Source organism: Phacochoerus africanus, chromosome 4 (assembly GCF_016906955.1).
Source record: "Phacochoerus africanus isolate WHEZ1 chromosome 4, ROS_Pafr_v1, whole genome shotgun sequence".
Taxonomy (NCBI): Eukaryota; Metazoa; Chordata; class Mammalia; order Artiodactyla; family Suidae; genus Phacochoerus; species Phacochoerus africanus.
In genome coordinates, this window is record NC_062547.1 from 46,747,864 (window position 1) to 46,765,683 (window position 17,820).

Consider the following 17,820-nt stretch of genomic DNA (forward strand, 5'->3'; position numbering starts at 1 on the left):
TTTTGCTTATCAAAAGACACTATTTTAAAAAAGCAAGCCACGGTGTGGAAGGAGGTATATGTAATCCATTTAACCAGAAATTGACTTTTATCCAAATATATAAAGAACTCTAACATCAATCAGAAAAAGACAGCCCAAAGGAAAAAAAAAAAAAGGAAAATCCCATGAACGAATACTTCACAAAGGAAGGTGGCCAAATGACCAATGAACACACAAAAAGGCACTTAGCCACACTAGCCAATGGGGAAATAAAAATGAAACCCAAAGTAAAATACTACTGCATTGTCTAATGTTAAAAGGATTCACATTATCAAATGTTGTTAACTGGAATGAATGCTCACACACTATTGATGAAGTGAAAATGAGCAATTTTCCTGGGAAACTCTTCAGTAGCATTTGTTGAAGCTGAGTATATATACCTATCTTCTATGATCCAGTACTGCCAGCCCTAAATCAACAGAAATGCAGACATATGTGAACCAAACCACACCTATAAGATGCTCATAGTAACACTATTTCTAATAGCACCCAGTTGGAAGCACTCCAATGACCATCAGCAGGAATGGTTACATAAATTGTAGTCATTGAATTGAATGCTTTAGAGTAATGAAAATGAACAAATTACAGTTAATTTCAACAACACGGATACATCTCACAAACATAATCTTGAGTAAAATAGACAGACCCAAAAGAATACAAAAAGAATGATGACATTTATACGAAGCTCCAAACCAGGCAGAGTAATCTATGATTCTGGAGGTAGGGTCAGCACCTACAAGTGTGGGAAAGGGAGGCAGCATTGATTTGGAGGGACAGGAGGGGCTTCTGGAGTGCCGGTCGTGTTCTTCTATTTTCTGATCTGGGTGCCAGCTGTGTGAACGTATTCAACAAGCAACATTGGCCAAGACACATGATTCATGACTTTGTTGTATGTCAGTTTTTTTTTTTTCTCTTTTTAGGGCCACACCCACAGCATATGGAAGTTCCCAGGCTAGGGGTCAAATTAGAGCTGTAGCTGCCAGATTACACCACAGCCACACCAACACCAGATCCAAGCAGTGTCTGCGACCTACACCACAGCTCACAGCAATGCTGGATCCTTAACCCACTGAGTGAGGCCAGGGAGCAAACCTGAGTCCTCATGGATGCTAGTCAGATTTGTTTCCTCTGAGCCATGATGGGAACTCCTGTTGGTTTTCTTTTGTTAAAAATATTATTAAACAATGTTTCTCAATGATAGATACCCATCTTTTCTGTATAACTGTGCAGTGCACTTAAAGGACTAACCATAAACTCAGCTTCCCAGAATGATGCATTCCTGGAGCTTCCAGAAAACTATAGGTTTTCCTCTACCTTATTGGATACAACACAGAATATGGAGCCCCAAGAGGCTGAACTTGAGTGGTGTTTCGCTCCATAATAACCAGTGATGATGATTATGTTACACAGTATAGGAGTTTCCGTCATGGCACAGTGGAAACGAATCCGATTAGGAACCATGAGGTTGCAGGTTCGATCCCTGGCCTCACTCAGTGGGTTAAGGATCTGGCGCTGTGGTGTAGGTTGCAGATGTGGTTCAGATCCTGCGTTGCTGTGGCTGTGGCCAGCAGCTGTAGTTTCTGATTCAATCCCTAGCCTGGGAACCTCTATATGCTCTGGGTGCAGCCCTAAGAAGCAAAAAAAAAAAAAAACAAAAATTATGTTACACAGTGTAAATTGAAGCAAGAGAGGAGACCCTATCCCTTCAGAGAACCCCATTATATGACTCTCTCTTGAAAGGAACAAATGTGCAGCATGTTCTGAGTCCCAGTAATGACTGAAGATGACTGCTTGGCAATAAATAATAGAATCTTCTCTCTAATGACTCCTCCCCAGTACCTCCCAAGAGAGGCCATTAAGAGACCCAAGAAGTTCAAGAAAAAAGCTATGAAGGATTAAAATAAAGTTTAAAAAAGGTCCATTTGGAGCCATCCTGTGAGCATATACAGGGAACTGGTTAAAAGCAAAGATTTCAGATTAGACTCCCAGAGCTAGCGCTTATCAAATACTTGACCTCTGGCAAGTTTTTTCACCTGTTTCCTCATTTTGAAAATGAGGTTAATGATATTAGCTTTCTTGTAGGAATGTAGGGATGACTAACTAAACATTTATCATAGGTCCTGTCCTAGGTAAAGGATTCAAAATTGTCAAGGGTGATGATGGTGGTGCTGGTGCTGATGATGTTGGAGATGAAGGAGATGAAGATCAAAAGGATCAGAAGGACGATGGTGATGATGGAATGAAAGGCGCAAATGAACCTTTCCACGAGAGGCTTCATGAAAAGAAACCCATGAACTTGGAGAAGAGACTTGTAGTTGCCAAGGGGAGGGGGGAGGGAGTGAGATGGACTGGGAGTCTGAAGTTAATAGATGCAAAGAAAAAAAAAAAAGCTGGTCCTTGGGGACAATGATTGAAGCTCCAGAGGAAAACCCTGGTAGGGGCCAATGTAGGAACACTGACAGGACTGCAGTAGAGATGATTGTCTTAGGGAATGATCATCCCAGGGCCAGGCTATAGGGACATTTGAGTGAGTCCTTATAAGGCACTGAGTCTTCCTGCAGCTCATCACACCCAAGACAGTGAGTCTCAAGAGTCTTCTCAGCCCCTCCCAGCTCCCCACCATAAAACCTTTCAACACGCCTTTCTTTTTCTTGAATACCTCTCACCCAATCTTAATGAAATATTTATCTGTGAATTATTTGCTAAATGCCAGTTTCCCCTAATAACTTATAAGCTCTGTGAGGGAAGAGACCAAAGTCTGTCTTGCATTACACCTCTGAAAATGCAGAGGGAAAAAACTCAACCTCTCCTTTCTAGGAGCACACAACCTAATAGCCAGAAGAGGACACACTCAGCAGATACTTTTTATAATATTTGATGGGTGTTATGAATGAAGTGCTCTGGGATCTCAGAGGAGGGAACATCAGAGTCTACCAGACATGTTAGAGGAGACTTTGAGGGTGAGGTGGCATTTGAGCTGGAAGTTGAATGAGGTATAGGAGTTTGTCCAGTGGATAAGAGGAACAACAGCATCTCAAGTAGAGGGAAAGACATGGTGGGCCAGTCTTGGCCTTGGAAACCAGAGGTGATTCTGTATTTCCTAAGTCGCAAGCTGGGAGGGAGGATGTTATAGGAGGCTAGGGGAGGAAGATGAGAAGAGGGGAGGTAGCTGAAAATCTTCAGAGCCTTGGTAGGAAGTGTGGACACCACCCTGGAGGTGATGAGGAGGCACTGAAGGACTTGAGTTAGGGAACGTCATCTTCATGTTTACGTTTTAGGAAGATTAGGCTGGAAGCTGTGTGATTGCTGAATTATAGCTTTTCCCTAAGAACAAGCTCAGTGGCAAGGACCTCTCTGGCCTGGCTTGTTTGAGGACTGGTGTTTTGCACTGGGTCCTGACTTCAAGCTTCTATGTAAGGTGAGGTTCTCCCTTCCTTTTTGTAGAAAACTCTGGTCCCATGTCATTCCCAAAAAACTTTCTGGGCCATTCAAATGTTGGTTTATCAACCATCTAGCCTAAACTCCAATATATCTGTCATGTCTATTGCATTAACTTATCTTGTCTGGTGCCATCACCCTCCTCACTCAGTCTCTGGGTTTCAGATCCCTCCAGCCCCAACCTTAATGAGAAGGTCCTAAACAGGATTCCAGTTCCATTGCAAGGCCAGCCCCTGCCATCCTCATGCTATGTGTTACTGAGATGTCCCAGTCTTGACACCCCACACATTGACCACGATGAACTTGAGTTTCTGCTTTAACTTGTAACATGGGATTGGTTATAAGGACAGCTAGAGCATTGCATAAGTAACCTCCAACTCCACACAACTTTTGAGCTCTGGGCAGCTGCAACTCACATACTTCACATAGAAATTGGCAATTCAGCCCACCCAGCCAGGAGTAGGCAGGAGAAGATGCTGGTGATAGGTTGGCAGGTAGGAAGGTAGGGCTAAAAGTCCAGGGGTAACAGACAGTTTCCTCTGTTTACTATGTGTTACCTTGGATTAATTATTTAACTTTTCATCACCTCAGTTGACAATCTCCTATAAGATGGCAGGAATAGTACTTATGTTGTTATTATGACAAATAATGAATTAACATTTGCCACAGTTAAGTATATATACATTTTTGCTAAATTTAATAAAATATATTTAAAAATAAATGCATCTCCTCTCTAAAATAAGGATCATCATTATCAGTTTATGTGGACTAAAGGAGATAAGGTAGATGGAGTACATAGCAGCCCCTCAATAGAAGTTCATTCTTTCCCTCATATGCTCTCTCATTGTGGAATAGCTGGGAGTCAGGTGGATGGGTCCTGTGCTGGCCAATATGTGGATGGGAAGAAGAGTGGATGGGAAGGATGCTTCTGAGAAATTGGAGATACATACACCAGCCAAGAGAATGTAGCTGGGGATATGGATGAGGGCAGGGAGTTCTAAGGGACATATGCTGTCCAGGACCCCCACACCTTCCCTTACTCTGACCATGTGATCTTTGGTGCTGCCAATCACAGTCCCCCCTCTCCCTCCTGAAATATCAAGTCATAGCCATGACTATGACCCAGATGCATTCTACCTCCATATCACACCCCATTTCCCTGGGTATGTGACCTAAGCTGGGCCGATCAGATTCCTTCCCTGGATTTTCTGGTTGGGAACTAAAGGGAAAAAAAGTCTTTTTAGTTACAGAACTGAAACCCTTTTCACTGAAGATTGGTGACAGCTATCTTCTCTGATGTTGGGAGAAAGTTTATCTGCAGTTTGAAAAAATATGCCAACACACAGAAACAGCCAAGAGATTAAGGATGGAAGAAGAGAGAGAAGGTGGAAGAGGGAGATGGAAAAGGATGGAGAGGAAAAGAGAAGGGAGAGGGAGAGAGGAAATGAAAAAAGGAGAGAGAGAAAGCAAAAGAGAGAGAAGGAGGGAGGGGAGGAGGGAGGGAGGGAGAGGGAGAGAGAGGGGGAGAGAGAGAGAGAAAGGGAGAATTTGTTCAAGTCCCTAGATCCATTTATACCTGAAGCCAGAACCACCCCTGGACTTTCCAAATATGGGTCTCAATAATTTTATTTTTTGCTTTAGTTAAACTTTGTTCCTGTCACTTGTAGTGGAAAGACTCCTGACTAAATTTGGAACAAAGGAAGAAAATAATTCTGCCTAGAATATAAGATTCATTAACAGGCTAAAGAAACAGTATTCATGACTAAAGTGAGGTGGCTGACCAGGAGGGTAGCAGTTAGTATTTAACTGTCATTGAGGTAGCAGAAAATCAGTTGACCTCAAAACTATTTTAATTAGATGTCAGCTTTAGAGAAAGATTCTAAGGGATGTCAGAAGGCTCGCTCCTAAGCCCTGACCTGCTTAACATTCTTATCAAATTCTTAGATAAAGACTTTCAAGACTTGCTTGTCAAAACTGTGGTTCATCCAAACTTAGCTTATGTGGGTAAGTCCCTCAGTGACAGAATCCAGATTCATAAATGGTTGACAGCTACCAGGATGGACCTAAACATGTTGGATTAAGTCTAATGGGGAATCATGTCAAGTCTTAGGTTCCAGGACCAGTTTTACTAGCACAGGGAAAGCAGGGCAGCAAGCTATTCCAACAAATCACAGGAATTTTTTTGCTGGCTGCAAGCTCAGTGTGATTCCAGAGTACAACGCAGCTGCCAAAATAGTGAACACAAGACCTGGCAAGGTTAACACAAACACAGTGGCCAGAACAAGGGAGGTAATCATTCCACCATGTTCCATCCTGATCAGAGCACATCTGGAGTCCTCTGTGCAAGGGAGGAAGGAATAGTGCCCATAAAGAATGGCACGGAGTTCCCTTCATGACTCAGCGGTTAACAAACCCAACAAAGAGCCATGAGGATGTGGGTTTGATCCCTGGCCTCGCTCAGTGGGTTAAGGATCCAGCACTGCCGTGAGCTGTGGTGTAGATCACAGCCGCAGCCCAGATCCTACACTCCTCTTGCTGTGCCTGTGGCTTAGGCCAGGGGCTGTAGCTCTGATTCGACCCCTAGACTGGGAACTTCCATATGCCACAGGTGTGGCCCTAACAAGCAAAGCAAAGCAAAGCAAAAAAAAAAAAAAAAAAAAAAAAGAATGGTAGAAGACATGGAGCATTTTAACCAGAAGAGAAGTTACAATAACTACTTCTCCACAAACACCTCAAGGGCTGAATATGGCCAAGGGAAGACCTTATTTTTCTTGACTCCAAAGGACAGAACCATGACAGAGAGTAGAAGTTACACAGGAGGCAGTCATTGGCAGCAGAGACACACAACGAGGTCCGCTCTAGCTCAGGCTCTACTGATCTACATGCTGTCACCTAGAAGCTCACAGGTCTTCTCTCCCCCCACCACTCCACAGCCAAGATGGGGGAATGTCACCATTGTGCCAGCTTTGAGGATGTTCCACTGGCCACTGTGTTGACAGCAACGGGATAGGGCAGTGCTGTGACCAGGTGCTAAAGTACGTGAGACTAGGAGGCTGGGAGTGGGACTGGGAGAAATGGGGACAGGGAAGCACAGTTGGGAAAGTGACCATCTTTTGGTCACCATCTGTTTGTGTCTTACCATCTTGCTTTAAAATAAAAAAGAAAGGAAGGGAGGGAGGGAAAAAGAAAAAGAAAGGAAGGAAGGAAGGAAGGAAGGAAGGAAGGAAGGAAAGAAAGAAAGGAAAGAAGGAAGGAAGGAAGGAAAGAAAGGAAAGAAAGAAAAGAAAGAGAGAAAAGAAAGAAAAGAAAAGACAGACAGAAAGAAAGGAAGAAAGAAAGAATAAGATTCCTGGAATCCAAATATCTAAATCCGCCCCTTTGTTGGGGTGGGACCACTTAAGATACACACACATAACATATATACACATATATGTCTATATCTATGTACATATCTATATATATACACACATATACAAATATATCTATGTATATACAATATCTATCTATACACACACATACAGATATATCTGTATATACATGTCTATATATATATATATACACACACATATCTATCTATCTATATACACACACACATTTTTTTAAAACTTTCCAAATGATTCTGAAGCATAGCTAGGTTCAGAAACCATATAAATGACTCCACAAAGTGCTGATTCCAGGGAAAGTCACTTTAACAATAATAGGTGTCTAGGTTTGATGGATCAACAATCCCCTCTGCCTTGTTCTCCATGTAATCAGAGTCAGTGTCTGAAGCTGGCGGCTCCTTCCCTTTGCTCTCTTGACTGCTGTCCTTTTGCTTCTCACCTCTGAACCATCAACGATCCTAGTTTCCCACCATGCATATGACTGCCCATCTTTTCCTCCTCAACAGCCTTCACCCTGCACCCAGACCATCTGCCGGCCCTCAGCCTCCAGCCAGTGCCCCCAGGGCACACTGAGCATCCTTTCTCTCTGCTGCCACCGCCTGGAGATCCTTGCCATCTGTCCCCATCCCTTGGCCTCACCTCTCTCTGGCAGAGGGGAAAATGCTTTCCTTTCCTTCCATCCAATCCAGCTCTCTTAGAGAGAGATCTCATACCTCTCTTAGAGGGGTTCTTGGGGTTTAAATGATACATTCATTTTTCAACAAATAATGTGGCTCCTATGGCTTCATGCTCTTCTGGGTGCTGGAGATCTAACAGCAAACAAGAAAGCCAACGTCCTTGCTCTCATAAAGCTTGTACTCTAGCTAGAGCGGGCAGATGATAAACAAGGTCATTTTAGAGAGTAGTGCCGGGCCACGAAGAAAACAAAACCAGGCCAAAGTAATGGGAAACATAACTCAGAGGTCAGAAAAGCCTCTTTCAAGAGATAACATCTGAGCTGAGACTCAAAAGACAAAGAATGAGCCATGAAAAGATCTGGGGGGACAAGTATTCCAGACATGGAGAAGGGCACATGCAAAGGCCCTGGGGTGGGAATGAGCTTGCTGTGTTTGCAAAATTCAAAGGGCAGGGTTGCTGCTATGAGGGGACAGAGGAGAAAGAAAAGGAGGAAAGAAAATGAAGAAGCAGGAGGGGAAAAGGAGGAAAGAGGAAGCAAAGGAGCATCAGAAGAGCTTCCTGTAGCATCTAGAATCCCCGTTCAGTTCTTCCCACCTGATTCTGAGTCTGCCCACCTCCCCACACTCCCGTCTTCCCCAACACTGGTCTGTGCCCCGAACCCCGCCCTGCGCCCCTCACCCAGTCCATGAGACATATTTGCAAATAACTGAACTGCAACTGTAGACAGGATTCAAGTTATTTCTCTTGGGTCTCCAGAACCTCCGCAAATCCGTGGATGTACATAGGCACCTACTTAGAGTTTCCCTGAACTTTTCATGGCTTTTTGAATATTCTGTGACAGTTGGAAGCCTTGTCTACGTAGAGCTTACAAAGGACTTCTTGTGGTATTACCTAACTTCTTACTCTTCTTAGCCTAGCCTCAACTCCAGCCCAGCTAAAACACCTGGTAAAAATGGGAAATTTTGTATCACAAAGAGCTGGCCAGCCACGTGGAAAGCATTATGTGATGTAATGAGCTCCCTGACACTGTAGGTGCTCCAGAGAGGTGCCTCTGATGAGAATCAGACACAACTGCACACTGTCCGAGAAAAAAAAAAGAGAGAGAGAGAGAGGAAATAATAGCTGAGATGGTTTGGGGAACTTGCCACTGTATTTACTGTACACATGTGCGTGAGTGAGCATGCAGAGGGACTCTCAGCTCCCTCAGTCCATCATAGAGTATTTTTGTACCTGTCACATCAGCATTTACAGACAAGCAAACCCACGGTTTTATGCAGTATTCAATGGAAGAGACCTTGGCCTCTTCCAATGCTGGAGGGGAAAGTAGAAATGCTGGACTGGCTGAGAAATGTCAGTGTGTTTCATTTCCCCCTTAGCAAAAGTATCTGCAGGGGCACATAAATAAGGCTAGATGGCATCTAGTATCCATGTGATAGTTTATGTACAATTGCAAAGGATTTTTAAGGAATAATTGTGACTTACATGATTTTTACTTTCCATAGTGCCTCTTGAATCTAACCTTCAAGAAAGATAGGACTCCTCTCTTGAAAAAGAACACACACACACACACACACACACACAACTGAATCACTTTGCTGTACAACTGAAACTAACACAACCATAGCTGTCAATCAACTATACTTCAAATTAAAAATTTAATCTTGACAAATTTAGTAAGTTCCATAGCAAATTAAGAGCACTTATTTTTATTTTATTTTATTTTTGCTTTTCAGGGCCACAACTGCAGCATATGGATGTTCCCAGGCTAGGGGTCGAATTGGAGCTACAGCTGCCTGCCTACACCACAGCCACAGCAATGTGGGATCTGAGCCACGTCTGCGACCTACACCACAGCTCACAGCAATGCTGGATCCTTAACCCACTGAGCGAGGCCAGGGATCGAACTGGCAACCTCATGGTTCCTAGTCAGATTTGTTTCCGCTGCACCAAGACAGGAACTCCAAGTGCACTTATTTTTAAATTAATCTTCATAAAACAATGCATGATCAATGGGAGCTGACTTAGGGGAACTTCTCTATCCACAAAAAAAAATGAGAATGCTTCTCTTCATTAAAACTTTAAAAATCTAAGCAAAAAAGAGAGAAAGAGAGAGAGATAGGACTCCTCTGTACCCAAATTCTTTCTGTTTCATTCTAAATGTATACCCCTGTGAGCTTTTTTTTTTCTTTTCTCTTAAATTCTTTCTTCTCCTTCCCCTCCTACTCCTCCTCTTTCTCCCTCTCTTGAACTTTCTTGTTTTATTCATTTCTTCCTTCATCCCTTTCTGTGCTGCTTCCTCCTTTTCTGAAATTTTATTTATTTATTTTATTTTTAGGGCCGCACCCATGGCATACAAGGTCCCCAGGCTAGGGGCTGAATCAAAGCTACAGCTGCCAACCTATACCACAGCCACAGCAACATGGGATCCAAGTCGCATCTGCGATCTACACCACAGCTCATGACAACACTAGATCCTTAACCCACTGAGCGAGGCCAGGGATTGAGCCTGCAACCTCATGGTTGCTAATAAGATTAATTTACCCTGTACCACAACGGGAACTCCAAGTTTATTCTGTTCTCATATTGACTATTCAACAACCAGTGTGCATCTTATATTTACAGCACATCTCAATTTGGATCAGGCACATTGCAGGTACTGTGACTTGTGGTTACCTTTGGACAGCAGAGTGCTAGAGGATGGCAGAGCAGCAAGACAGAAGGAACCTGGGTTCCTGATTGACCTTGAGGAGGTCATTCCTCCCCTTTACGTCTTGTTTAAAACCCTGTATCTGGGGTCTCTTTGCAACATGAGCTTAGTTTGTATCCAGACTAATATAAAATGGTAAGCATTTTTTCACTCCACAGAAATTGATATTGACCTACATTTGACATCTTGTATAACAAGCAAATGGCATGTTTATAAACATATCAGCAATTACAGCCTGTTGTTCCAGTTGAGTCAACCAGATGGAAGGGAACAACTTAACTGTGTATGTGGAAGTACTCAAATTTTAAACCTTGAAAAATTCCAATTGGTATGCTTTCATTTTTATATGTTCTGATTTTTTGTGTTTTGTGAAACTCAAAGCAACAAACCATCCCCACAAGCATTAAGCATTTAGATATATATGTGTATTTTAATTTGTATTATTAAGTCAACTTAAATACTTATTAAGAGTGAGCAAAAGCTTAAAAATTAAAGTTACATAATGAAAAAGAGGGGAACGGAGCAAGAAAAGAGGACAGGTGGGAGGAGTTGCTTATAACTAATTATAATATCATCAGTAGTACTTAATTAAAAAAAAAAAACCTACTAGATAAGAAATAGGTCATTTAAAAGACCTTATCCTGGAGTCCCCATCATGGCTCAGTGGTTAACGAATCCAACTGGGAATCATGAGGTTAAGGGTTCAATCCGTGGCCTTGCTCAGTGGCTTGGGGATCTGGCATTGCCGTGAGCTGTAGTGCAGGTTGCAGACATGGCTCGGATCCTGTGTTGCTGTGGCTCTGGCTTAGGCCAGCGGCTACAGCTCCAATTAGACCCCTAGCCTGGGAACCTCCATATGCCACAGGAGCGGCCCAAGAAAAGGCAAAAAGACAAAAAAAAATTAAAAATAAAAGACCTTATCCAGCTTAAATTTTTCAGATTCTACATACATAATTTTGAAACATACAATTTTACAGGTATAGTCATATAATATATGCATGCAAAAATAAAATAACGGTCAAATTAGTTTTTTCTTTTTCTTTCCAATTTGTTTCTGTCTCCCTACAAACAAAAGGAATTGGCTAAGGATAGGCCAGGTTTTTTTCTGTTTCTAAATTAATCCTCTAGTTTATGGGGAAATGCAATCCTGAAGCCTCTAAAAAGAAAAAAAAAAAGGAAAAGGAAATAAGGACCCATCGCTACACACTTGTGACCCAAGATACTGTCAGTTATTATCTTTATTTGCTGTTGCTGTTTCCTTCAACAAAGACTCACCATCCAGAAGGCTGAGGGTGGCTGGGTGAATGCATTTGACTAATTCATTTTACTGTATTAGTATAGAAGACCAGTTAAGAGCACAGATTTGGGAGTTAGACATCCCTTTGTATTTGGACTCCACTGATTATTAGCTGTGTGACCATAGGTAAGTTTCTAAACCTCTCTGAGATTTAGTGTCCTGATCTGTAAAATAAAAATAATAAACTGCCCAATGTACTGAAAGGAATAAGTGAGATGAGTAGGAAGTACTTAACACAATGTCTCATCCAGTGCTAGCTGCCAAATATTTTCCTATTTCCAAAATAATGATCGCATAACACACACACACACACACACACACACATCCTACTGTATGAGTTTCTTTTGACATGGATTATTTCTAATTCTCACAGCTACACTGGGGGTGGTGGGAGAAGCCATCTCATTGGAGAAACTATGGCTCAGAGAGGTAAAGTGGTCTGCCTGAGGTCACACAGCCTGAGGTCACACAGTGAATGTGTGACCGAACCGGAGTGGAAACAGACCTAGCCAACATCAAAGCCTGTGTTCTTTCTACCAGGCGGAAGTGGGACACTCTGGGACACACATTCATTCCTATGGCAGTGTGTGCCCCAGAGTGAGACAAAGAAAGAGAAGGCAAAGCAGCTTTGGAGGTCTCCGAACCTCCCAGTTTAGAATAAATCCCTCAATTATGCTTGAAGTTGGACAGGCTTTTGAAATCTCGGCTGGACATTCTTTCCCCATCAAGTTCCTTGAAATTTCCCTTTAAAGAGCATCTAGGAAAAGCCACTCTCATTAGCCAGGGTCCGGCTTTATTTTCCTAATAAACAGAACTTTGGACAGACAAAAGAGCCTCTTTTATTTTCAATCAATTCCTGAACATTTCAGCTGATTTTCTTCTATTTGGCTTGAAATCGTGATCTGGGAATGGCCGGTCTTGCAAATTGTCCTCCTGTAAGGGAAGCCCCTTGAGGATCCTCAACTTGTTATTTTTAATCACCGTAATCTCCTTTTCAAAGGAGGCCACGGCCAGAAACAGAGCAGGCCTTTCAGAGCTTTCTAAAGCACAATTATTGCAAAGGGAGGGGTGTTGGGGGAAAGCAGGAGGGAGAGGAGAGAGATGCGGTGGGAGAGAGAAGGCGGTCAATATAGGACTAACAACTTGGAAAAAAGGCTGAATCATCATCTCAATTGGATCCTGGCTGTTGAGAAGAAATCCCATGTTTCGAATATTTTTAAAATAGTGACCATTTTATTCCAGTCTAGAATACCTAAAGGAGAAGCCAGGGTCGGGGAGAGGTGGAGGGGGGAGGCCTGGGGCATGGAGACCAGAAGCTATTTGGGGATGAACTGGAATACGGAGGACAAAGGTCTGAGGCAGGAAAACAAGGCACTGATTCCAAGGATTGTGAGGGGCCCTAATTCAGGAAAAAATAAAAAAGCAAATGAACACTAGGGGAATGTTAATTTCCATGGCCCCAAGTCAATACCCGGGAGCGGAATACATTAGATTTACTCCTAACATAACTATTCTAAGAAAGTTATACTTAGAAAACAGAAAAATGTCACAAACTAGGCCAGGGCCCTTTTCTTCCTAACTTTGAGTGGCGGAATCAGGTTTGCTAATCACAGAGTGTTTACTCAGAGGGCCTCAGCATGGTTCCTGCAAGTTTTTCTTTCGAGATCTCTTAGCCACCAGAAAAGGAGATGGTCGACCACCACCAGCCTGAGTTGATTGTCACAGTCCCCAAGGCTAATATTTTAGGCTAGAATAACCTGTAGGGTTAAAGTCTGGTGCTCCCCTCCCTACAGTTTCTACTTGCTGGCCATGGACACTTAGTCAGGGAACCTCTCTGCCCAAGGGAATCCTACATGCATCTCTCTCTCTCTCTCCATGCTGGGACCACTTGCTGCTGATGCTCAGCTAAACTGGGAGGACTCATGTGGAAAGAGAGACCCAGTAAGACTCTTGGCCTGATCCCCAAACTAGCCTGAATTACCCAAAAAAAGAAATCCTCCTGGTCTTAAACAAGAAATAGTCTTAGGCAAGTCTATGGAGAAATCATTCATTCATTCAGTTTTTTCATGAGGACTCAGATAAGTGGTATTCTCTGATACACCGGCTTGAAGGGGTGCTGAGAAAACGTACTTTTAAAAAAAACCATTTCTTTTGGCATGCCTGTGGCATGGGGAAGTTCCAGAGCCAGGGATCAAACCTGCGCCACAACAGTGACAATGCCAAATATTTCATTGGCTGAGCCACCAGGAAACTCCAAGAAAACCTACTTTTAAACACACACACACACACACACACACACACACACACACACACACCAGAAACAAGACAAATTGGACCAGGCACATCCCTCCATTACAAAACCATTAGGGCCTCAGAGCCAACTCCAATGAACATGTATTGATTGGGGACCCGAGGTAGCTCACACACGCTCATCTTTATACACTCATCTTTATACACTCATTTACTTCTTACTACTGGCCAAAGTGGCTGGAAAAACCACTGTTTTCGATAGCTGGCAAACAGGTTCAGAGAAATGAAAGGACTTGCACAAGGTCACATAGCTACTAAACCCCGTCTGCCTGACTCCAGAGCCACCTCTTTCCTTGCCACGTGGAACTGGGGAAGTTTTCCCAGAACCCAGGTCCTCGGTTGGGGGAGGACTGAAGAGGCCATTGGGGTTACGCCCACTTCCAGGGGACTAGCTACTTCCCAGCTGTGGCCACAAGTAGATTCAGCTGGCCAGACAGACCAGCCAACCTGCGGCCTCTCCCCAGGGCCGGTGTTCTCCGCCCCCGCCCCCCGACCCGTCCCTTTGAGTACCAGCCCCACCGGGAGTACGCCGGGTCAGAGGGACTGCGCGTCCGTTTGAGCGCGTCCGCATGTGGACAGCGCCGGGAAGCCGGCTCTGGGTGGCTCCAGAGGGCGAACGTCGGGGACAAGAAGCCCAGGAAAACCCAAGAAGCATTCTGCCAATGTGGCCCGGGCTCCCGCTGACACTGCCCCAAACTTTTACCAGTGTGGCTTCCACCGCTTCCTCCCGCAATGCTCTAGGGACAGGGAAAGCGGGGATGGAAGGGCGGCGGATACCGGTCCATTTGTCCCACCAAGTACCCCAAAGCCTCTCTCTTCTCTGCTTGGCCCCAGAATTGATTTATGAAGGGGCTGGAGTGAGGGGACGCACGCCCTGTCACTCCCCGCCTGTGGGACCCCAGTGGGGCCAGGCAGGATTCCTTCCCCGCCGTGTTGTCCTGGCTCTCGACTGGAGAACGGTGGCTGCTGCACGGGGAAGAGATGTCTGGGGAGATGACCTGGCTGAAGAGAGAGGCAGTGGGCCGTGGGGATGGTCAGGAGTCTTCAGGTCTGTGCTGGTGGTTGAGCTGCCCCTTCTGCCCAGAGGCACTTACTGGCTTGGCCATACCCTCTCTGCGCTCCCCCAAACCAGCTCTCAGCTGAGGAGCATAGCAACATCCCTGGGGCAAGAGCCTTGAGGTTGAGGGGAACCAAGCCAAGCCAAGCCCCCACCCCCACCCCCACCCCCACCCCGGGGCCTCCGGGGAGCAGGCCTTGGGAATTCAGGCTTCCCTTTCCTTCTTCATCAGGTTCCTCTTCCCTCTCTGAAACTACCCAGGGCTCCCTGTCCACCGAGAGCCTGTCCTTGAAATGCAGGGGCTTCTCTCTCGCCTGGGATCGTCAGAGAATAATTCGGAGTTCTTTCCAGGGACTCCTCCGAAAAGCTTCAGGCTCTTTTCTCCTCCCTGTGCTCTGGGACCAGTTAAGGGAAAAAACCAAGTCCCTTCTCCTGCAGGGATTTGTCCGGGAAAACTGGACTGCCGGTCCCACTGGTGGTCGGGCAGCCAGAGGCTGGTTTCCTCTCCTTAAGGAATGTGAGTGGGAAAAGCCGGAGTCACCACCTTGCCTGGAATCCAACTGAGCGAAGCTAGGGTCCCCTCAACTCCAGATACAAATCTGGAGAAAGGCGAGCCTCCACTGCTCTCCTGGAGCCGACGGGAAGGTATGGGGGAGAAGCCAGGTTCCCTCCCAGCCAGACCGTGGTTCTTCTACAGCCCACGCCCGGGAACCACGCGTCGGAGGTGGGGGCTACCTCTTCTAGCTATGGGGCCCCGCGAGGGCCCTGGATGCTGGATCGGAGCTAAATGGGCTGAAGGCATCCAGGACAGAAGGGCCCTTGCCGGGCTGCGCCCACACCGTGCACCGGGAACCATGCACGCTCCTCCAGCACCGAGCAGTCGGCGCCCTCCGGGGTCCGGGTCCCGCGCCCCCAACGTCACTTACCACGGTAGCTGGTTCCTGGCTTGTAGAAGTCGGGGTCACCCTCCACGCGGAGGCTGAACTCAGTGTAGCCCTCGCGTCGCGTTCCCTGGACGCGCAGGATGCGGCTGCAGTAGCCCTCTGACTTGGGCACTTTGTCCAGCGTCTCGTCGGAGAAGGCCAGCGCCGCGGCCAGGGGCAGCGCCAGGGCCAGCAGCGCTGGACTCCCGCTCAGCTTCACGGACGCCGGGGACAGCCTCATCCTCGCGGGCCCCCAACTTTGTGCCGCGGCCGCCGGCTTTCGCCACGCGACTCCCGCCCGAAGGGGTCCCCGCAGAAGCGAGACCTTGCTGGAGCCCAGGCGGGAAGCGGAGCTCAGAGCCGGCGCTGGCAACTGGGAGACGGTGCCCGCCTCGGCTTGGCAGCTGCTGAGCTGCGCTGCGCTGAGCAGAGCTGAGCAAGCGGAGCAGCGCGAGGAAGGGAGGGCGGCGGTGAAGGAGGAGGAGGGAGGGCTGATTTTGCCCAGATCCCCGAGCGCAGCGCTGTTTTGTTTCCGAGCTGGCGATTAGCGGCGGCGGGGCCGTGTTTATTTTGCGACGCTAGATTCCCAGGGTCTGGCGAGAAAAACCATAGGGTATGGGGACACTGCGGGCTCTGTCTCACCACGGAGGAGGCTGCTGCCCCAACGCCCTGGTCCCCGTGGAGGAGGGTGCTCCAAGAAGGGAAAGACTGAGAACTAACTTTTGTTGCACACCTACTCTGTGCCTGGCAGTACTCTGGGAGGTTTTCTTACATACAGTAACTGCTCACCTTCTCCACTCTCACTGCACATAATAAACGTGACATTACTTTCACTTATGTTATAGATGAGCAAACTGAGGCTTGTGGCCAGTTAAGACAGGGTCAGATACCATGGCTATCTGACTCTACTGCCCTTCTTATTGCTGTTGGAACAGGTCAGGCTGGAGGACAGAAAGAAACAGAATGACTCATATCCGTTGGGCTCAGTAGGCACAGTGCTATAGCTTGTAGTACTTTTGGTGATTATTGAAAAAAATTTTTTTTAAATAAGAAAAAGACATTTTGTTCCAAAAAAAATTTTACTATATAGTATTAATATATTGATGTTAAGGAGTTCCCATCGTGGCTCAGTGGTTAACGGATCCGACTAGGAACTATGAGGTTGTGGGTTCGACCCCTGGCCTTGATCAGTAGGTTAAGGATCCCGCGTTACTGCAAGCTGTGGTGTAGGTAGAAGACGCGGCTCGGATCTGGCATTACTGTGGCTCTGACATAGGCCGGTGGCTATAGCTCCGATTAGACCCCTAGCCTGGGAACCTCTGTGTGCCACAGGAGTGGCCCTAGGAAAGGCAAAAAGGCAAACAAACAAACAAACTATGTATATATGTGTCTGTGTGTTAATTCCTACAGTCATAAAATACAATGTTTATTATTGTTTCATAATGCTTATTATTGCTTTATATTGTTTATGTTTATTATTTTATAAATTTTTAAATGTTTATTATTATTGTTTTATAATGTTTATTATTGTTTTATTGCCCACAAAGACGAAAGTGCCTGAGGCTTATAGGAGTCCTCATAGAACCCTGGAAAGGGGTTTTGAAAGTTTTAAAGAAAAGCCTGTTTCCTTGGCTTAGATTTTGCCCAGTTTCTCAGTCAGTGACAGATGTTTGGAGAGGAGCTGAGAGGGAGGGCCCACTGGTCAGAGCCTCAGGCACCAACCCCAAAGCCAGACAGAAGAGGGCCCAGGAATCTTTCCCAGTATGTCCTTGGGGACAGACCTGAATCAAACACTAGTCCTGTCACTCACCCACTGTGAAATTTATGTGAGTTATTTCACCTCTTCAAGCTTGAGTTTCATGCTCAGAAGGAATATGTGTTGTGCCTGTGGCCTAATACACCCTTCCCCTAGGGGGCACTAGAGTTCAATGAAGTGACCAGTGCGAAACACAGGGCCTGGCCTCTCCAGAGTTCGCCCACTCCCACCC

The 17,820-nt window shown here is 45.7% G+C and overlaps 1 protein-coding gene across 1 annotated transcript in view; it reads right to left on the reverse strand.

Moving 5' to 3' along the window:
• The window catches only part of SPON1 (spondin 1), a 335,754-nt gene extending 319,436 nt beyond the window's left edge, over positions 1-16,318 (reverse strand). Inside the window, exon 1 of the mRNA XM_047776237.1 lies at positions 15,836-16,318. Coding sequence (XP_047632193.1) covers positions 15,836-16,073 — 238 coding nt within the window. The 5' untranslated portion in view covers positions 16,074-16,318. The remainder of the gene's footprint in view (positions 1-15,835) is intronic.
• Between the last annotated feature and the right edge of the window lie 1,502 nt (positions 16,319-17,820).